The 22,817-nt window shown below is 45.8% G+C and overlaps 1 protein-coding gene across 2 annotated transcripts in view; it reads left to right on the top strand.

The window, feature by feature from the left end:
* LOC121570062 (nectin-2) overlaps positions 1 to 22,817 on the top strand; it is a 75,315-nt gene that overhangs the window by 46,743 nt on the left and 5,755 nt on the right. Inside the window, exon 7 of one of the 2 annotated variants that reach the window (XM_041881525.2) lies at positions 469 to 1,386. The exons of the other annotated variant lie outside the window; for it this stretch is intronic. Within the exon in view, the coding sequence (XP_041737459.1) occupies positions 469 to 1,067 (599 nt within the window). The 3' untranslated portion in view covers positions 1,068 to 1,386. Of the gene's footprint in view, positions 1 to 468; positions 1,387 to 22,817 lie in introns of those variants that run through there. 2 annotated transcript variants of the gene reach the window in all.

Genomic DNA, 22,817 nt, shown 5'->3' with positions numbered 1-22,817 from the left:
TCCCTCCCTCCCTCCCTCTTCTTCTCTCCCTCCCTCTTCTTCTCTCCCTCCCTCCCTCCCTCTTCTTCTCTCCCTCTTCTTCTCTCCCTCCCTCTTCTTCTCTCCCTCCCTCCCTCCCTCTTCTTCTCTCCCTCCCTCCCTCCCTCTTCTTCTCTCCCTCCCTCCCTCCCTCTTCTTCTCTCCCTCCCTCCCTCCCTCTTCTTCTCTCCCTCCCTCCCTCTCTCCCTCCCTCCCTCCCTCTTCTTCTCTCCCTCCCTCCCTCCCTCTTCTTCTCTCCCTCCCTCCCTCCCTCCCTCTTCTTCTCTCCCTCCCTCCCTCCCTCCCTCTTCTTCTCTCCCTCCCTCCCTCCCTCTTGTCCTGTCTTACTCTTGCTTTATTTCCCCTTTCCCTCTCCATCTGCTTTCCTCCACCTGTCTCATCCTCTTCTTCTTCTCTCTCTCCTCTCCCTTCCCTCCATCCTTCCTACAGAACCCTCTATGGTCCCGTCCAATGCGGGCGTGGTGGCAGGTGCTGTGATTGGCTCCCTTCTGGCCCTCCTCCTCGTCGCTGCCCTTATCGCTGTCCTGGTCACCCGCAGCCGCCGGCAACAGCAGGGTTACCACGGCAACCCAAACCACAGCTCCTACGACATCAAGTCGCGCATCTTCGGCGGCGGCAAGAAGGGGAGCAAGAACGGGATGGGTGCTGGCGCCGGGGGCAACGGGGCGGGCGGCAACAACAACAGCCCCATCTACGTCTACAGGGAGGGCTCCGCCCATGATGGCCTGACTGAGAAGGCCAATCACCACGTGCCGCTGCACCTAGGGGGGCGTGGTGAGGGTGGGGTTGGGACGGCGCCCACGGCGCAGGACATCCTGCTGAGCGGCGAGCTGGACGAGGCGGAGCGGAGGAAGTTTGACCAGCTGGAGGATGACGAGGAGAGTTACGACCACTTCGGAGGGAGCGGGCCCATCCTGCAGCTCCGCCCACCACATGACCAGGATGGAATCATTGGCGGTTACCTTGACGACGACATGGAGTCTCAGCGCGACGGGTCGGTCATCTCACGGACTGCCGTGTACGTGTAGGGAGAACGGGAGGAGAAAGAGGAGGAGGAAGGGAAAGCAGGTTGGAGGAATGAAAGGAGAGATGAAATGTCCTCCTTCCAGAGGACTCGGTGGTGTTGGGTACTACTCTCCCCACAGTGAAATATATTAACAACGACCAACAATGCAGCCCAGAGAGAGAGAAAGATGAACTGAATGAAGTGGCTGAGGGAGGTAATGTACAGAAACAAGATGGAGGACTGGTGCATTGACAAGACAACTATGCTCTCTAATCCCAATATGAAGAAAAGTGGATCAATTGGTATCTACCAAAACAAATGAAATAAATCCTAAAACTATCTTTCTGACATCGCTGCTCTGTCTGTGCTCCTCCTTTCCTTAGCTTAGGGACCTTGGAGATTGAAGCCTCCTGAGACACACTGTAGTAGGGACTTGTGGGTAAAATGGCATCTCCATGCAGCCGTTCCCTCACTAGCTAGAGAAACTCCTCACTAAAATATTCACTCTTATCTCCACTAAACGCACAGTAGCAATGTAAGGGGTGTCACGATGATATCTGCTCCCTGCTATTCTCGTCTCTCTCCTGTGGGACAACGTTTGTTCCGGCTACAGTAGCCTTGTTTCTGCTGTATGTGACAGTACTGGGGAAGGGAAAGTTTGGCAGGGAAAGTGGTCGATGTGGGAAAGTAAAATGTCTGATACTCTCTCTAGTGTCTATGTTGCTGGAGGCCTCCTCTCTCTTCCTCATCAACTGGAAGTATGCACAGAATTGAGTTTGGGACATTCTGAAATGATAAACAACTTACTGAAGGAGGGGTAGTCATCTTGATGATGAGAGTGCACGAAAGAGGGCTTGATGGAGGGATAGGAGGAAGGGAATGGATAGAGGGAAACCATACACCTGTTCTCTCATCTCCGGACAGACTGGGATAGAGGGAAACCGTACAGCTGTTCTCCCTCTCCTCCGTTTGATCCCTCTCTTCTTGAGGTGTTCCTGACAGGAAGAGTTTTATTGCTAATGAGCCGTGAAGCCACCGCTCAGCTTAGCACACACACACACCAAATTACCACCGCTTAGACGTTATGACGTGGACATTTTCTCTCCCTCTTCCGCTCTCTCTCGCTCCCTGTCAATCTTCTCTCTTCCCTACTCCCTCCTCTCTCTCTCTCTCCTCCTTCCTTACCCCGTCTCTTACCCCTCTCCTCATCCTCTATCTCCTTCTCTCCCTCAGTCTCTCTCCTCCCCCAGTCTTTCTCCATCACCTCTCTCTCGCTTGCTTGCTCTGTTTACCGTGTGTGTGATTTACACAGGGCTGTGTGGAGGTCAGGGATACAGGGGGAGCAGAGGAAGTATTTCATGGCTCCCTCCCTACGTGTCAAACACCCCACTTACTGTACTGTGCCCCCTTCCTCCTGCCAGGCCTGACTGAGCGAGCCAGAGAGCCATGGTGAAGTCATGCCCTGCTCACTGTACATCTCTGCTTTCATAGTTTGATTAGTCAGGTCTCCTCCTATCCCATTGTATACGGCCCTCTGTCAATCTATACAATCACACGTTATATAGAAATTCAAATACATGATGGCATATTTGCATCTGTAGTCAATTAAGATAAATTAAGTCAAATTAATTGATTGATTCTGTGCATACACAGGGGGTTGTATGACCTATAATATGACCTATATTGACTAGCAGAGAGAAGATCTGGGTATATTCCTCCATGATTCAGACATAGACAGGAGCCTGATAGTTTAGTTTAGTGACTCATTTGTTTGTCTTCTAACAAGACACTCCAGGGCTGTTCAAGCCAATATCACCATCTACAACTATTATACATCACTAGAGGCAAACAAATGACCATACTGTGTGTGTCTAACAAGTCACTGGAGGGCTATGACCAGCTGTCTTCCTGAAGAGCCTTAGTTTCTCTACCCTCAATACCCCAGATCTGAATCAACCCCTTAACGATTCCTATCTCATGACTCACCTGTGATTCATCGTGTTCCCTGGTTAATCAGTGGGGTTTCATTGGCTGCCCTGACCAGGTGAGGTGCCTGATTGGCCCATTAAGCCTGGGTCTGTTTCTAGGTCACGGTCAGCCAGAGGTCATGGGGTCAAACTATGTGTGTTTTACCGCTGAGGGCGTGGAGGGTGGCCATGGACACACCTCTTATAGGGGCCCTTTAACTTTAACCCATAGGGGTCACAGAGAGACGCACATAGTGTACACACACACACACACACACACTCTCTGGTGAGAGAGCGATGTATAGTAGCATTCCAGGATGACGTTAACTCTTGTGGTGGCTGTTGACCTTGGTATGAGGGAGAGAAAGGAAGGGAGAGGGGGGAGACAGAAGAAGGGATAGATACTGACCCACTGTGCGACTCGCCTAACCATCAGTACTTGATAACACGATAGCCTAAGTCTGTCAGTACAATAGATTGATAGCATTATGGCCTCAGTATAGGCCAAAACTCTGGCTTACAGACACGTTATAGATGGAGTGCATGCCTAGAGCAGGGCTACTTGCATATGCGCCTAAATATTTTGCTGTGCGACATGGAATTTATATTTAGGAGCACCAGTGCGCCTAGAAAAATTTAGAACTCAAATTTACCTCAAATATTTTTCACTATGCTCCTAAATTTCTTTGTGTGCGCCTACATTTTTCAACTTAGCCACACACGTGCTCCTTGTAAAAAAGGTCAGCGTAGAGGCCTGTAGTGAACCACTTATGATGACCACTAAGAAACATATATCTCCTATCTTTGCACTTGTGTGTGTAACACCAAAACAAGATATGCCCACTAGTTATATTTGTATGAAGGTGATAAATTGTGTCTTTGGAGAAATATTGATAATGTTCTTCGGTTTCTGATGTGTATATGGAGTGAGGGAAGGAAGGAAGGGATGAAGTTGTTTTGTATATTTTGGTGTGAGGTATCTGTATACTATATATGTACGGATCTTTATGTTTCTTGTCAAACTCCTGTGAAAAATGTGGGTATTTATCAGAGTGTAAATAACTGCTGTATAGAGTCAATGTTGTTGTGTGGAACTCACTTCCTGGTTTGGCCAAGGTCAAAGTTAAATCAGAGCCAATAATACTGTACTCAGAATGTAACTGATTTGAATAGACAACCCTTCAATTAAATGGTGTAGGACGTATAAGATGCACATCTTCAGCTATTAAATACTAGTGAATCTAGTTCATCTCAAGAACAATAGTTGACATGTAGACATTTTAGTTTTTCAACCAGGATGATAACTGAAATAACTGGATTGGCAGGTTCACTAAAGTCAGTCAACATACTGCCCCTTCACCCATAAACACACACACACACACACACACAGTGTGAGACACATACACTATTTATCAGATAGACTAGCTCCCACAGAGGCAGTGATCTGTGTGGTTTCTGAGTCAGCGCTGTGTGTGTGGCTCAGGGGCTTTGGGACATCTGTCAATGCCACAGGGTGTGTAACCTGAACGGCCATTTCCTGCCCCCTCTGTCTCTTAGCATTGGGAGTTGGAGGAGACATTACTGTACACTGTCCCCTGCAGCCTGATCGCTCACACACACACATACAGAAAGAGGGAACCAGTAGGAGAGACACTTCCCCAAACACTCACACTGAACACAGACATACAACCAAATCAAACCAAACACACCCTGGCACCCACATTCGCTCCAACTCTAACTGTCCTTGATACACACCCACATACACATCTTCCTATTCCCTTGCTAAGCTCAGTGGTCCGAACTCTGTCAGAACATTCACAGAAACCCTTCTGTTCTCCAGAGAGAGGGAGAGAGCCACACACACTCCTCTTGTCCAATGTCAGGGATTTAAGGAAAATGTGTTCTGAGAATCATCTGTACTGTTGCTCTCTCTCTGTGAGTGCTGCATTTTACACCTTTCACAAAATAAAATACCCAATTTGCCAATCTTGACCTCCACTGACTTTTCCCAAAGTAAAATGCTTCTATAAAATAACTATCCAACTATGTCTTCAGTCTTTTACAAAATATGTTTTTTTAAGTAAATGTTTTCTGGGAATCTACTTATTTTGACCTCCACCTGTACTGCCTGGCACAAAAATCTAATAAAAATGCTTTTAGAGAATTCAGATAATGTTCCTGACCTGGAACTAGCACAGCGTTAGGTTTTTATTTCGTTTATTTTGTTGATAATCCACATCATCGTCCTCTGGCTCTAAACACTGATGACTAATCGAAGCCTTAACTTCCTTGTCGTCTCAATCGCTCCCCCCTGACGTGTACATAGTATAAATATATAAATACAGTATCTAGCGGAAAGAAAAAGAAATAATTACTAATTTATGGTGTCACGTGTTCTATTTCTCAGCAGCAAGCATGAAGGATTTATTATATTCTGTATCGATGCTTATTTTACAAGTCCTTATCTTTTTATCTCTTATTGCAGTGCTTTATAATTTATGTTTTTGGAGTGCTTTATTTCTCGACTTCTTTGCTGTGATTACTACGCCAAAACAGGCTTAATGTGCTTTTACTGTACAAAATGGTGCACAGTGCACACTCGAAACAATCTTACCACAAAATGTGCTTTTTATTCACCATTCTCTGAACTTGTTATTTAATTTTTAAAGAATTTAGTTGAATTTGTTGTCACTATTTGTCATGTCTTTCTATTTTGTTGTTTTTTTGTATTTGGTTGCAATTAAAGTTTCTTGATTTTTGAAATGATGACCTTGTTGCTGTGTATTATGTACATAGAATGAAATAGAACCCACATAAATAGTAATTTAATGTAAGCATGTATCTGGGTATATTTATTATCAATATCCTCTGTTAGCTAGTGTCATATGTTAGCACCACTTGGAGGGTGCTGATTCTTGCTGTTTGTCTGGTTTCGGTTGTGATAAAACTGCTAATTGTCAACAGCGTGCTGATAACATACAGTATCTAGCCTATGGGAATCAACATGAGAAGGGTAGCTAGGGAGAGAGGCCATTGTAGGTGAAGTGTGTTAGCTCAAGTTTCAATCACACACACAAGCCCCTCCCCCTGTTTGATTTGCATATGTCATCTGGTTGGCTAAGGTGAACCTGCTGCCGTGGTAACGGGTAGTTTGGACAGAGTGGGAGAGTCAAGGAAACATACAGATATAGTGTGTAATGGCTTAGGAATGTGGTGGTGTTGCTTTAGAATTACTCCTGGAGGCAGAGGGAGGGTTTGTTATCAGTTGGGGAATGTGCATGCTGGCTGAAACTAAGTGAATAGACTAGCTCTCAAGGGCTGACTCAACCAGACTGGTGGGAGGAGGAGACGTGTGCGTGCATGCACCCATAATTGTATCACTGTAAAACCATGCGCCCTTAACTCCCCACGGTAATACAGTGCAGAGATTAAGTCTAAATGGATTCATTGTGTGAATTTTTGAATGTTCAGATGACAGTTTCTGACAGTTGTGTTTTTCTGCACTGTAGTCTCAGCTAGAACCAATTTGGTTCTTTAGGTCCGTGTCTTCCCTCTGCCTCGGCACGTTGCCACAGGTCTCTGTGTGTGTGTGTGTCGTCTATGGCGTTTTTCCGTCGATGCTCAAACTATTTATTCAGAGTCCAGACAGCCATCTGGCTCCACTAATTGCTTTGAGTTTGAGGCTGGCAAAATGAGAAGGCGACACACACTCTCACTCTCTTCTCTGGGCTCCTGGCTGAATGCTAAAGACTTCCTTTCACAACAGAACGGAAATGGCATCACTTGAAACGCCTGAGAGGGATACAAGCACACTGTGTTGCGCGCTCGACACAAATATTTGAACGTCCCTCTAGTTTAAGAGCAGTGACCCCTTAAACCAAAACCTGTCTGTTCAACCTGAAACCACATAACCTAGATTTGAAGCCAAACTGTCACTGCGGTGCCAAGCTCTCAATGTTGTCCAGTCGCTGTCCTAATGTAGTGCTGTACCAGTCCAGTCCAGTTCCAATCCACTGTAGTTATATTGTAGTGATGGGACAGTGACGCTTGGGGCACTGTCATGGTGGCCCTGTTCTGGCTCCCTGTGACGGGAGGATGAGGCAGACATTGTTTTTGTGTCTCTGTCGGACTCGGTTTGGAATAGTCGTGTGTGTGTTTCTGTGTTTTTGCACGGCAGCGTGTACTATACAGTGGGGAAAAAAAGTATTTAGTCAGCCACCAATTGTGCAAGTTCTCCCACTTAAAAAGATGAGAGGCCTGTAAGTTTCATCATAGGTACACGTCATGACAGACAAATTGAGAAAGAAAATTCCAGAAAATCACATTGTAGGATTTTTTTATGAATTTATTTGCAAATTATGGTGGAAAATAAGTATTTAGTCACCTACAAACAAGCAAGATTTCTGGCTCTCAGAGACCTGTAACTTCTTCTTTAAGAGGCTCCTCTGTCCTCCACTCGTTACCTGTATTAATGGCACCTGTTTGAACTTGTTATCAGTATAAAAGACACCTGTCCACAACCTCAAACAGTCACACTCCAAACTCCACTATGGCCAAGACCAAAGAGCAGTCAAAGGACACCAGAAACAAAATTGTAGACCTGCACCAGGCTGGGAAGACTGAATCTGCAATAGGTAAGCAGCTTGGTTTGAAGAAATCAACTGTGGGAGCAATTATTAGGAAATGGAAGACATACAAGACCACTGATAATCTCCCTCGATCTGGGGCTCCACGCAAGATCTCACCCCGTGGGGTCAAAATGATCACAAGAACGGTGAGCAAAAATCCTAGTGATTGACCTGCAGAGAGCTGGGACCAAAGTAACAAAGCCTACCATCAGTAACACACTACGCCGCCAGGGACTCAAATCCTGCAGTGCAAGACGTGTCCCCCTGCTTAAGCCAGTACATGTCCAGGCCCGTCTGAAGTTTGCTAGAGTGCATTTGGATGATCCAGAAGAGGATTGGGAGAATGTCATATGGTCAGATGAAACCAAAATAGAAAAAAATAGGTAAAAACTCAACTCGTCGTGTTTGGAGGACAAAGAATGCTGAGTTGCATCCAAAGAACACCATACCTACTGTGAAGCATGGGGGTGGAAACATCATGCTTTGGGGCTGTTTTTCTGCAAAGGGACCAGGACGACTGATCCGTGTAAAGGAAATAATGAATGGGGCCATGTATCGTGAGATTTTGAGTGAAAACCTCCTTCCATCAGCAAGGGCATTGAAGATGAAACGTGGCAGGGTCTTTCAGCATGACAATGATCCCAAACACACCGCCCGGGCAACGAAGGAGTGGCTTCGTAAGAAGCATTTCAAGGTCCTGGAGTGGCCTAGCCAGTCTCCAGATCTCAACCCCATAGAAAATCTTTGGAGGGAGTTGAAAGTCCGTGTTGCCTAGCGACAGCCCCCAAACATCACTGCTCTAGAGGAGATCTGCATGGAGGAATGGGCCAAAATACCAGCAACAGTGTGTGAAAACCTTGTGAAGACTTACAGAAAACGTTTGACCTGTGTCATTGCCAAAAAGGGTATATAACAAAGTATTGAGAAACTTTTGTTATTGACCAAATACTTATTTTCCACCATAATTTGCAAATAAATTCATTAAAAATCCTACAATGTGATTTTCTGGAAAAGAAATTCTCATTTCGTCTGTCATAGTTGACGTGTACCTATGATGAAAATTACAGGTCTCTCTCATCTTTTTAAGTGGGAGAACTTGCACAATTGGTGGCTGACTAAATACTTTTTTCCCCCCACTGTAACGGCACGTTTATGTGTTTAGACACCAGCAAAGTGGGATAGTTTGTTTCCGTGTCTGGTATGATGGCCTGAGGGGGGTGCCGTGTGTGTGGTGGCATTCAAGTGAGGAGACGAAAACAACTGTATATGAGCCGTGTGCTACACACCAATGACAATATTTGACATCTTACAGAGCACTTTTTCCATGTGCTGTATTTTATCTTCAACTCCCTGCTCTTTGCATAATGACGATGGCTTCTCCTGGCCTGGGTACCTGACTGTCTGCAATATATCTGCATTCCACACTACTACTCTATATTGTTGTGTCAATGTCAAGTACACTAAAGCAGAACACACTGGAATCTTGAGGTTACTGAGACTACTCTTGAGCATAACAGACACAGGAAATGGTATTGCTCCCCTTTATCAGTAAGTCATAATGTTAACTCTTCTCAAGGTTTTATTAAGCTACATTTTGTGCACACACACACTCAACCCCTGGCCTTGTGCGGGGGGGATGGATGCCCTTGTATCCTCTAGCGTCCCAAGGAGTTTAATCTTCCTGTCCTGATGCTGACAGGGCTGGAGCTGACGGCAGACAGGGAGCAGGGGATTGTGGGTAGCAGGACAACGCAGGGCTCCCAGGGGTGGTGCATGGTTGGCCCACTGCCACCAGAGCAGCGGGGCAGGGAGGGGGTATCTGACAGGGTTGAGATGGGGGTGGGGGTAGAGGGGGCTAGATGGATGAATGTAGATCCAGTCGAGTGCACCTTCCACATGACAGCGGGATTGTTGTAGGGTGATGGGTTTCATTATAGTGTAGGGGGGAGATGATCGAGGGTGTAGGTTTAGGAGTGGGGTGGATTTGGGGTGAGGAGAGGAACGGGGTGGTAGGATTAGAAGAGGGGGGCATGGGGTTAGTGCAGCTGTGTTAGTTTAGATTCTGTGAGAGCAGTGTGTGTGTGTGTGTGTGTGTGTTCTCTCTGTATGTCCCCCTCAGTGGTGCAGTGACCTCAACCACCACCTGCAAAAACAGACGGCAGCCGCAGATGAAAGACGTGTATGTATGCGTGCGTCAAGCTCCCATGCTGTGATGTACCTGGAACTAAACCTCTCCCTGAAGCACACAGAATAATAAAAGGACAATTTTTCAGGGTCCTGGTTAGCTGGCAGCACTAACCTACTCTCTGTCTGTGAGTCTGATCTTTATCGATATGAGAATGATTACTCCGGCTCCGCTCCTAAGAATAGATGTGTGTGTGATGGAAATTATTTTGATGCAGTGTGTGTTTGGCTCTGGGCGCTCTGCAGATCAGATGCACTGGCTGCTTAATCACAGTCTCAACAGGCTCTCAATCGTGCTTTCACCACACACACACACCGATCAAGAGAAGAGCAGAAACAGAAATACTCTGGCTCTAGTTTGGTCAGGATGACTCGTATGACATTTTTATTGGACTCTGTCAGGTCTAGAGTGAATCACCTGGTCAGAGTGTGTCTTTGTGACTGTGTACATTCGTCTCTCACACACGGGATAGAGATTGTGTGTGTATATATGTGTGTTTGTCTTCTCTGAGGCAGTCCAGAGTGATTTGTTCAGTGACTGTGTGGTCTCGTCTCTGTTGGAGTGAAGTCTATTTCTGTTCTCTTTGTCTGACATCAAATAGAGTCAGGTTGAGGGAAGTACTGTGACAACTTCACACAGCTATGTCTGTGTGTGAGGCAACTTCTCTTGACACTTCTACACACACACACACACACACACACACACACACAGTCTCTCCATCTGAACACCTCTCTTTTTTTCTCTATCACACATCAGTCTTCTCTCTCCAGGTGTCCTGCCCTGTTGTGAGGTTTTGTTAATGGACTTTTTCCATCACTCTCTCTGCTGCTCACTCTTTCACCTCTTCTATTCTCTGCCTCCTCTCATTTACCTCTCTCTCTCTCTCTCGGTTTCTCTCTCTCTCTCGGTTTCTCTCGCTCTCTCGATTTCTCTCTCGCTCGGTTTCTCTCTCTCGCTCGGTTTCACTCGCTCTCTCGGGTTCTCTCTTTCTCTCTCGGTTTCTTTCTCTCTCGGTTTCTCTCTCAGTTTCTCTCTCTGTGTCACTCTCTCATAATAAAGAAGGGAGATGGATGGTGAATTGGGTGAGAGAATCTGACAACCCACCTCGCTCCTCTTCTCTTCTCACTGCTCAGAGAGACCGTCTCTCTCTTCCTCCCCTTATATCGCTCTCTCCCTGTTTCTCTGATCTTGTTACCACAGGAAACTGGAGGAAGGAGTTCCTTCCCCTTTTAACTTATTGAGCTTCTCTGTTGCAAGCCAGGCATTGTCTAGAGGGCAGAACAGAGGGGAGCTGAAGGTATTGAACTGTGTGGTGTATCTACCTGTCTGCTGAGTCTTAGCCTACCTGCTGAGCTCTGCTCTTAACCCATTGCAGGGGCACAGTGAAAGGGGCACAGATATGGTGCTGTGGGCAGCTCCATGGAGAGGCCTGATTCATGTCCATGTGCAGAGGAGTGTCTGACATGAGAGCAGTGTGTGTGCGACATACGAGCGCAATGAGCAGCCTGGGCCTTAGTAACACACACAGACACACACAGCAATATTAGAGCTCTCATCTTTTACCACCTATGGCTCCTTGGGCATAGCAGAACTATATTGGTTTAGCTGTACTTTAGTGTGTGTCTGGTCTGGGAGTCTAGTCTTTTATCATCTCTAGCTCCATGCCTCTACTCTATTCTAGAATTTATCTCTGTGTTACAGGGCCTGTCTATGAGCTTTTCTCCAGTCGTTTATCCTCCATAGGCCCACACCAGGGATGCAGCCAACCTATTCCAGAGCCCATTTCTGGTCAAAAGTAGTGCACTTCATAGGGAATAGGTTGCAATTTGGGACAGAGGCCATGTGATGTATGGAGCCGTTCCATTTCTATATCTGTTTCTGTGCTACATGGTTTGTCTAGTGTCTGAGGTTTTCTCTGCTGCGTAGCCTATCTCGTCTGTGGCCAGGTTGTCTGTGGTCGTTTATCCTGCTTAGGACCCTCTATGGTGCTGCTGTCCTGGTGTGGTAATATCTGTTTTATATCAGTGTGTCTCTCAGCTCTCCTCTTCCCTATCAATCATGATTCATAGTGTATCTGTGGAACAATGCATTGGGTTGTCTTCTGTAGTGTGTGTTTGTAGGTGTGCGGAGTTGGGGTGGCGTGTGTGTGTTTACCTGAGTGTGTGTGGCTTTGGCCCTGCATGGCTACTGGTGTAATGTGATGTACCTTTGTAGCATGTGTGGTTCACGTACGTACAGTTGAAGTCGGAAGTTTACATACACTTAGGTTGGAGTCATTAAAACTTGTTTTTCAATCACTCCACACATTTCTTGTTAACAAACTATAGTTTTGGCAAGTCGGTTAGGACATCTACTTTGTGCATGACACAAGTAATTTTTCCAACAATTGTTTACATACAGATTATTTCACTTATAATTCACTGCATCACAATTCCAGTGGGTCAGAAGTCTACATACACTAAGTTCACTGTGCCTTTAAACAGCTTGGAAAGTTCCAGTAAATGATGTCATGGCTTTAGAAGCTTCTGATAGGCTAATTGACATAATTTGAGTCAATTGGAGGTGTACCTGTGGAAGTATTTCAAGGCCTACCTTCAAACTCAGTGCCTCTTTGCTTGACATCATGGGAAAATCAAAAAATAAATCAGCCAAGACCTCCACAAGTCTGGTTCATCCTTGGGAGCAATTTCCGAATGCCTGAAGGTACCACGTTCATCTGTACAAACAATAGTACGCAAGTATAAACACCATGGGACCACACAGCCGTCATACCGCTCAGGAAGGAGACGCGTTCTGTCTCCTAGAGATGAACGTACTTTGGTGTGAAAAGTGCAAATCAATCCCAGAACAACAGCAAAGGACCTTGTGAAGATGCTGGAGGAAACGGGTACAAAATGATCTATATCCACAGTAAAACGAGTCCTATATCGACATAACCTGAAAGGCCGCTCAGCATGGAAGAAGCCATTGCTCCAAAACCGCCATAAAAAAGCCAGACTACGGTTTGCAACTGCACATTAGGACAAAGATCGTACTTTTTGGAGAAATGTCCTCAGTTCTATTTTTGTTTCATCAGACCAGTTTGGCCATAATGACCATCGTTATGTTTGGAGGAAAAGGGGGTCACTTGCAAGCCAAAGAACACCATCCCAACCGTGAAGCAGGGGGGTGACAGCATCATGCTGTGGGGGTGCTTTGCTGCAGGAGGGACTGGTGCACTTCACAAAATAGATTGCATCATGAGGAAGGAAAATTATGTGGATATATTGAAGCAACATCTCAAGACATCAGTCAGGAAGTTAAAGCTTGGTCGCAAATGGGTCTTCCAAATGGACAATGACCCCAAGCATATTTCCAAAGTTGTGGCAAAATAGCTTAAGGACAACAAAGTCAAGGTATTGGAGTGGCCATCACAAAGCCCTGACCTCAATTCTATAGAAAATTTGTGGGCAGAATTGAAAAAGCGTGTGCGAGCAAGGAGGCCTACAAACCTGACTCAGTTACACCAGCTCTGTCAGGAGGAATGGGCCAAAATTCACCCAATTTATTGTGGGAAGCTTGTTGCAGGCTACCCGAAAAGTTTGACCCAAGTTAAACAATTTAAAGGCAACGCTACCAAATACTAATTGAGTGTATGTTAACTTCTGACCCACTGGGAATGTGATGAAATAAATAGAAGCTGAAATAAATCATTCTCTCTACTATTATTCTAACATTTCACATTCTTAAAATAAAGTGGTGATCTAACTGACCTAAGACAGGGAATTTTTACAAGGATTAAATGTCACAAATTGTGAAAAACTGAGTTTAAATGTATTTGGCTAAGGTGTATGTAAACTTCCGACTTCAACTGTATGTTTGACACTTTATGTGGCTGGAGGATTTTAGAGATTACTTTGTATAATATTAGTGTGTGTGGGTGTGTGCGCGGCTGCTGCATTCAGTGTGTGTCTCTGCTCCCAGTATGTGTAGGCAGTCTATTTGACTTGATGAGCCAGGCTTTGTATTAGGCAGGTTGAGCTGCAGGGGGAATTTTGTAACAGTTGACCTGTTCCACTGAGTCATTTGTGTAGAGGAGGAGAGAGTGAAAGAGAGAGGAGGAGAGAAAAAAGGAGAAGGAGGGAGGGAGAAGGGGCACAAGTGGTTGGGGTGATCGGTGAGAGATGAGTGCAGATGAAAAGCGATGGAGGAGAAAAAGCGGGAGGGGAAAAGAAAGAGGGAACAACAGCTGGAAGAGCCTGAGGGACACTGCCTCTATCCCTCCCTCCTTCATTCCCTCCCTCCTTCATTCCCTCCCTCCTTCATTCCCTCCCTCCTTCATTCCCTCCCTCCTTCATTCCCTCCCTCCTTCCTTGTCCTTCATCCATGGGGCCGGAGCCTGTCTGTAGCGTATAGCCCCACTCCTCATTTCTCTCTCTCTCTCTCTCTCTCTCTCTCTCTCTCTCTCTCTCTCTCTACTCTCTCTCTCTACCTCTCTACCTCTCTCTCTCTCTCCCTCTACCTTAAAGGTCAAATGCATGATGGGATGAGGAGGGCTTTTAAAATGCAACAAGAAAAACTCCTTTATGTAAATGCTGCCGGAGCTTTTGTCAGAGCGTGTGTGTGGTTTTATTACTACTGTGAGTTGAACCCTCTGCTGACATCATACTAATATCCACAGAGACTAGTTTCACTGGGCTCTCTGCAACTTGAGGTGCTGTACAATAACCAGGCCTATAGCCGGTCTCTGAGGCTACGTCTCCATGCCTGTCCCCTATAGCTCTGGCTGTCCAGTCCACCCGGTGTCCCCTGTCCCCTATTGCCCCATGTCTCCTTCACTGACTCTCTCCACCCTCCTCACCCATCATCTCCACCCATCATCTCCACCCTCCTCATCCCTCCTCCCTCCATCCCTCCTGTCTCTATTTGTGGTAGTAATGTTTTTGTACAGTACAGTGATGACAACCAGGGTCATAGCTAGCCTGCCACCACGTCCAGCGGTGGAGCTGCGAGACACACACACATTTTACAGCAAAATGATTCATCAATGTTGACATTCAGCCTTATGAATAATATTCATGATCCATACAGCAGAGGCATGTCGCACACAAGCGTGTACACACACACACACACACATACACATGCGCGCGCTTCTGCAGGCGGTGGGGAGTGCATGTCACAGCCAAGGCATATACACACAAGTTGCTGGTCGCTAGAGATGTTCTTCCACTATACAATGGATAGAAGACTGTAGATCTGTAGACCGATAGATTAATTATTGAACTCATAAAACCTCTGTTCTCTTTAATTCTGTATTCTGAAAGATTTAATTTATATTTTTAATCAGCCAGACATTTTGGAATTCTTATTTCAGTCATATTTTCCCTCCGTTTTCAGTAACACGCCTCTCCTTCAGGCATTGTTAAGTCTATGCGGGTATGATGTCAGTCATTTTTTAAAGGAGCTAGAGGTTTATTGTTGTGTATTGAAAAGAGAACAAATGAGTTAAAGAGTGAGTGAAGATAATGAGATGATGGGTTTCGGTGCAGGTTAACATTCCTTGGTGTCATATAGCAGAGGGTGAAGGGAGAGTCTCTCTGTCAAACGGGTTGGTGGCATTTTATTTGTGACAGTGGACACTGTTGTCTATGGCATGTATGCTAAGTCAACCAGCCTAATGTTGCTTAATGGTCTACTGACTGGTGTGTTTCAGAGGAAGTGGTTGAGCTTTTATCTCAGCTAGTGAGTCAGACAGTCAGGTTCCTGTCACACTGTGGCTACCTGGCTGCTGCTACCTGCTAGACAGTTATGTTACCTGCTAGACAGTTCTGTCACCTAGAGGAAACACTGATGATGGACCTGATACAGGTGTCTCAGAGACCGGTGTGTGTTGGTCCCCTCCAGTTGAGCTGGTAGAGCAGAGACAGATGGATCTGATACAGGTCTAACAGGTGTGTGTGGGTGGGGTGTGTCACCTAGAGTAGAGACACATCTATCTGATACACATCTATCTGATACCGCAGTGTGTGTGTCGCCTGCAGTAAGTGTTGAACATGAACAAGCCATTGATAGATTACACAGAGAACAATTACATATCTGCTCCTATTCAGGTGACTGCTACTGTGTACACAGCAGGATTGGGATCAATTCCGCTTCAACGCAGTCAATCCAGGAAGTGAACTGAAATGCTTGAACTGCAAACTTCTCATAGAAAATGAATGGAAACTTTTCAATGATTGAATTGAAATGGAAGTTACCCCAACCCTGGTACACAGACCAAAAGAAAGTTGAGCGTTGTGAGATATTGAGAACAGACAGAATACCGGCCCAGGCGAAGACAGTTGGAGTAGAAAGGAAGTCACTGCCCATCTAGGTGTGTAATAGCTGCTATTTCTGCCTCATCCTTCAGAATGAGTAGCTTCCATTCCCTTAGCAGCAGATCAAAAGCACTCACATCAGCTCTGTTCCATCCTTCTGACTCTGTGTTACACAGGTACCTTTCTTCTCCACACACACTCCTGTCTCTCCATGTGTGTGTTCCCGCTCCTCTCGCCATGTCTAACGCAGTCTGACACACACTTGTGCAGATGCGTACACACACTACTTCAGGAGGATTGGGCTGGTGTAAAACTGGCAAGAAATCAATGCAACAGCACCTCTCTTCCCCTCTCTCCCTCTTCTCCCTTCGTCCTCTCTCTTCCTCTCCCCCTCTTCCACTCTCTTCCTGTCTCCCCCTCTTCCACTCTCTTCTGTCCTCTGAGCTCTATATTAAATATGTAGAGCCCTGTGCTGTGCTGGGTGTTTAAGGGTTATGTAATGTGGACCAGTATAAGAGGCTGAGGGTATGTAGTGTCTCCTCAGGGAACACTGATATGACTCCCCTCAACACAGCTCTGAATGACTGGTGTGTGTATATAGTGGGGGAAAAAAGTATTTAGTCAGCCACCAATTGTGCAAGTTCTCCCACTTAAAAAGACGAGAGAGGCCTGTAATTTTCATCATAGGTACACGTCAACTATGACAGACAAAATGAGCATTTTTTTCCAGAAAATCACATTGTAGGATTTTTTATGAATTTATTTGCAAATTATGGTGGAAAATAAGTATTTGGTCAATAACAAAAGTTTCTCAATACTTTGTTATATACCCTTTGTTGGCAATGACACAGGTCAAACGTTTTCTGTAAGTCTTCACAAGGTTTTCACACACTGTTGCTGGTATTTTGGCCCATTCCTCCATGCAGATCTCCTCTAGAGCAGTGATGTTTTGGGGCTGTCGCTGGGCAACACGGACTTTCAACTCCCTCCAAAGATTTTCTATGGGGTTGAGATCTGGAGACTGGCTAGGCCACTCCAGGACCTTGAAATGCTTCTTACGAAGCCACTCCTTCGTTGCCCGGGCGGTGTGTTTGGGATCATTGTCATGGTGAAAGACCCAGCCACGTTTCATCTTCAATGCCCTTGCTGATGGAAGGAGGTTTTCACTCAAAATCTCACGATACATGGCCCCATTCATTATTTCCTTTACACGGATCAGTCGTCCTGGTCCCTTTGCAGAAAAACAGCCCCAAAGCATGATGTTTCCACCCCCATGCTTCACAGTAGGTATGGTGTTCTTTGGATGCAACTCAGCATTCTTTGTCCTCCAAACATGACGAGTTGAGTTTTTACCAAAAAGTTATATTTTGGTTTCATCTGACCATATGACATTCTCCCAATCCTCTTCTGGATCATCCAAATGCACTCTAGCAAACTTCAGACGGGCCTGGACATGTACTGGCTTAAGCAGGGGGGACACGTCTGGCACTGCAGGATTTGAGTCCCTGGCGGCGTAGTGTGTTACTGATGGTAGGCTTTGTTACTTTGGTCCCAGCTCTCTGCAGGTCAATCACTAGGTCCCCCCCGTGTGGTTCTGGGATTTTTGCTCACCGTTCTTGTGATCATTTTGACCCCACGGGGTGAGATCTTGCGTGGAGCCCCAGATCGAGGGAGATTATCAGTGGTCTTGTATGTCTTCCATTTCCTAATAATTGCTCCCACAGTTGATTTCTTCAAACCAAGCTGCGTACCTATTGCAGATTCAGTCTTCCCAGCCTGGTGCAGGTCTACAATTTTGTTTCTGGTGTCCTTTGACAGCTCTTTGGTCTTGGCCATAGTGGAGTTTGGAGTGTGACTGTTTGAGGTTGTGGACAGGTGTCTTTTATACTGATAACAAGTTCAAACAGGTGCCATTAATACAGGTAACGAGTGGAGGACAGAGGAGCCTCTTAAAGAAGAAGTTACAGGTCTGTGAGAGCCAGAAATCTTGCTTTTTTGTAGGTGACCAAATACTTATTTTCCACCATAATTTGCAAATAAATTCATTAAAAATCCTACAATGTGATTTTCTGGAGAAAAAAAATCTCAATTTGTCTGTCATAGTTGACGTGTACCTATGATGAAACTTACAGGCCTCTCTCATCTTTTTAAGTGGGAGAACTTGCACAATTGGTGGCTGACTAAATACTTTTTTTTCCCCACTCTACATAAGCACAATGAGGAGTGTAGTGTCTTACTGTAGACACACATAATGGTAAACACTTAAATTGACTGGCATGCACACACACACTGACTAGTGTCTACAGTAAAATCCATCATAATGTGCACTCGAGATGAGGATGCTGCTCACATTAGAGATGGAATGAATGAAATGCAGTGTGCATCGCAGCTGCAAGATTGTGTGTGTACATGTAAGGAGGGATTGTGTTGGGGTAATTTCTGCATACTTGTTTCGAAGGCCAAACCCACCATTGGTGTGCGTGGCCAAAGAGCTCTAATTGAATGTCTTCTGATCATAGGTCATTGTAGCTGAGGAACGCTCAACTCTGTTCTCTTATATCTAGGCGGAGTTGAGTTTTGATAACTGGTCACGCGATTTGCCAGCGACAACTGAGTCACCATCAGCCGATTATTGTAAAAATGTAAATTCTGAAAACACATACATGTACCTATGTTTGTCCTGTACAACTGAGGTCCTTCCGCAGGGTGCTGAAATGTATACTTTTAATACAAACTTTTAGCGAATACAACCACCGACTTTTTTCCTCATTTGTGTTGCTCAACTGGAGATGTCGCGGCCTTGACGTACTACGTAAATTGAGATTCAATTGGCACAAGTGCATTCACGCTGAGTTCAGCAACACAAATGAGGAAAAAGTCAGTGGTTGTATTCGCTAAAAGTTTGTATTAAAAGTATGAATTTCTGCACCCCGCTGAAGGATCGCGGTTGTGTGTGTGTGTAAAAAACATTAGGAACACCTTCCTAATATTGAGTTGCACCCCATTTTGCCCTCAGAACAGCCTCAATTCGTTGGAGCATGGACTCTGCAAGGTGTCGACGCTTTCCACTGGGATGCTGGCCAATGTTGACTCCAATGCTTCCTACAGTTGTCAAGTTGTCTGCATGTCCTTTGGGTGGCGGACCATTCTTGATACACACAGGAAACTGTTGAGCTTGAAAAACCCAGCAGCGTTGCAGTTCTTGACACACTCAAACCACCTACTACCAAACACCGTTCAAAGGCACTTAAATATTTTGTCTTGCCCATTCACCTGCTGAATGACACACATACGCAATCCATGACTCAAGGCTTAAAAATCCTTCTTTAACCTGTCTCCTCCCCTTCATCTACACTGATTGAAGTGGATTTAACAAGTGACATCAATAAGGGATCATAGCTTTCACCTGGATTCACCTGTTCAGTCTGTCATGGAAAGAGCAGGTGTTCCTAATGTTTTGTACACTCAGTGTATGTGTGTCTTTCTGTATTGTGTTGACTGTCATGTTGAGTGTCATTGTAGTGTGCAACCAGTGTTTGTGTCATGTCTTTCACGCAGGGCTGGCCTGGTGTTCCACTGCACCAAGTGTCCTTCACTGGTAGTTATTGATTACCTCACACACTCTGCTCTGCTCCTCGCCCACAGCAATTTATTTATGTTCACTCACCCACTTTATACTTTGCTGTTGCTACTGAACTGTCTGTCTCTGACACACACACACACACACACACACACACACTGAGAGGTGGGAGAGATGGGGGAGCGTGATATAGCTAACTGTATATTGAGATATTCCAATGAATTGTGACAAAAAGGATTATCTGAGAGAGACAGACAGTGAGTTCAGACGAGCTGTCTTGATGCAGTCTGTTGTATTAGATGGTGGATGAAGGATGTATTCATTATGTGTGCTCATGGGGTTGTCTGTGTGGAGGATATTGTTGGTAATGCCTTGTGATGCATGTACAGCAGTTTGATATTCTTCATCTGTGACATGCAGGGGTGGGTGTGCATGTGGAAATGTGACTATTAGCATCCATATGCCTACATTATGTGTGTGTGTGTGTGTGTGTCAGCCTTTATGATTGTGCATGTGTTTTTGTAACACATACTAAATGTGTGCATGCGTTTGAAGTTTGCCATGTGTAATATTACATTGTTAAGGATAGACTGCCACTGTGAAGAGCACATCAATAGCAACACCATAGTAGGTGGTAGTGACTTCCATCACAGGAGGCTGCTGAGGGGAGAATGGCTCATAATAATGGCTGGAACAGAGCAAATGGAATGGCATCAAACAACGAGACCATGTTTTTGATGTATTTGATACCATTCCACTTATTCCGCTCTAGTCGTTACCACAAGCCCCAATTAAGGTGCCACCGACCTCCTGTGACTTCCATGTGTGATCAGCACAAGGCTCCCACAACCTCCAACACTTCCCAGGGAACACAGTAGATGTAGATGTGAGAGGAACTATACTTAACTGTGGGTCTAGTTTGCATTGTGATTCCACACCCATATGTCCACAGGCCCATTAGATGTCCATGCAAATAACGTGCGCATGCTTGAATTTGTATGTTACTGTAACCCTGCATAATCAACAACAAACTAAACCTAGCCACGGAAGCTCGCCACATAACGAGAAGTCATTGCCTATTCTATTGTTTATATGCCCAATAGTTCCCCATGGCAGAGGACAATTGTCTTAATGAGAGTTTTAAATCCGAATGCTGAGCTAGAGCCGGGCCTGTGCAGTTCTGGCTGTGCGGATTCTCTTGAGGGGCATAGGATGAAAGGGGGAGAGAATGCAACTGGAGAGAGGGGCCATTACGGCTCCCTGTTCTGTTAATCAGTCTCTTATGAGAGGTAGTCCACTGGAGACAGCCCCCAATTAGCCTACTGCTGTGGCCGAGAGGATACATCTCAATAGTCTGAAGTCATCTCCTCTCTTTCCTCCATCTCTACTGACGTTGAACAACTATAGCTACAGGTGATATTACATTCCAGGAAGGCATCCTCCTTTATCGCTTTGATCTAACCCAGCCTCACCTGAGACTAGTACAGATGACATTTCAGAACATCTCTTTTTATGTGTAGAGGAAACAGTAGTGGAAATGTTCGTTTGTCTCACCTCAATCCCCTCTCAGTACGAGGCTGCGCTCTGGGCTGGGATCCCTCTGTGCATGTCTGAGTAGTGCTCCAGTACTTGATGAAGTGGACATTCTCCCAGGTAGAAGGTCACAGGGCAGGTAAACAAACCAACGGGTGACAGAACAGGCCCCAGGGAGGGAGGGGGAGGTTAGGGACAGTTCACATTATGATACACTAGCTAACTGAGGTGACCTGGGTTCTTATAGTACAACTCATAGTTATCCAGACTGGACTGTGTGTGTGGCACATGTACGTACGTGTGTGTGAATGCCTTGTTATGGACCTGCCAGCTGCAACCTGTGTATGTTCTCTCTGTTGCTGAGATGAACAGCTATTTGGTGTGGTCGTGGGTTGGTGTGTATCGCCTTTGGACTACTACAGCCTGCCTAGTCCTATTCCTACCCCTAGTGCTCCTTCTTAGCTGGACTGGACAGCTACATTTGGCAAATGCAGCAGGCCTGCTCCGTGCTGGCTGGACCCAGCCACCTCTGTACCAGTGTAAAGTGGACTGTAAATATTGACGCAGAGACAGCGAGAGGGGAGCCACGAGCTTGTCAGAGAGAGAGGGTACGAGGGAGAGCGAGAGAGATATCCTGCCTTCTCCCAGGGCGCCTGTCTGTGCCTTAATGCACCATGGCAGGGAGCACACTGTCTCCCTGCAGAGAGAGGGGGAGATCAACGTCAAACACTCACACACCCACACTCAATCGTATGCATACACACTCCGTCTTTCCTGCTGTTAGACACACACACACACACACACACACACACACACACACACACACACACACACACACACACACACGAGGCTTGGTGTCCCTGACATCCGTTTAATCCCAGACAGTGTAAATGCATGGGGCCAGCTCTGGATTCACACTAGATTAATACTGGGCCTGTCTGACAGACTACAGCTTCAGTACAGCACCAGGCCCAGGCAGGCAGCAGCCAACAGCAGGGGACTGTAGGCAACAGCATTCCACATAGTAGTGGTAGTGGTGGTGGGTGGTGGGTGGTAGTTATATTGTGTATAGTGTTTAGTAGCAGTAAAATAAGACTAGCATACTTGAAGAGGCATTTCCCAAAGTGATCTGAATTCCTCTCCATCACCCCGTCTCTCCCACTCTCTTCTCTTTCCCCTAATCATCCTCTATTCTCTCCTCTATCACTGTATGCCCTTGTCCTTATCTCTCTCTCTCTCGCTGTCTTCCCCCCCTCACCCACACACACACACACTCCAATCTGTGTGATTATGTATGCGGCAGCTGGTTACCAGGATACAGGGTCGCTAGGGTGCGAGTTGTGTGTGTCGGGCTGAATGGATGTTGGTAATGTAACCCTGTTAAGCCTTTAGGATCTAAGGGATAGGCTTCTCCTCTCCCTGACTGAGCAAAGGCATTACTTTAGCTCTCTCTTTATCCTAATCTTTATCTCTATCAATGCTGATCAATCCGTCTAGACCTAATCTGTATTCCCATCATCTGGGATCAATGTAACCGTGTTTGAGCTTCAACGGACACATAAGACAATCTTAAAAAGTAAACA

The sequence above is a fragment of the Coregonus clupeaformis genome, chromosome 28, assembly GCF_020615455.1.
Source record: "Coregonus clupeaformis isolate EN_2021a chromosome 28, ASM2061545v1, whole genome shotgun sequence".
Taxonomy (NCBI): domain Eukaryota; kingdom Metazoa; phylum Chordata; class Actinopteri; order Salmoniformes; family Salmonidae; genus Coregonus; species Coregonus clupeaformis.
This window is presented reverse-complemented; position numbering and strand designations above follow the sequence as displayed.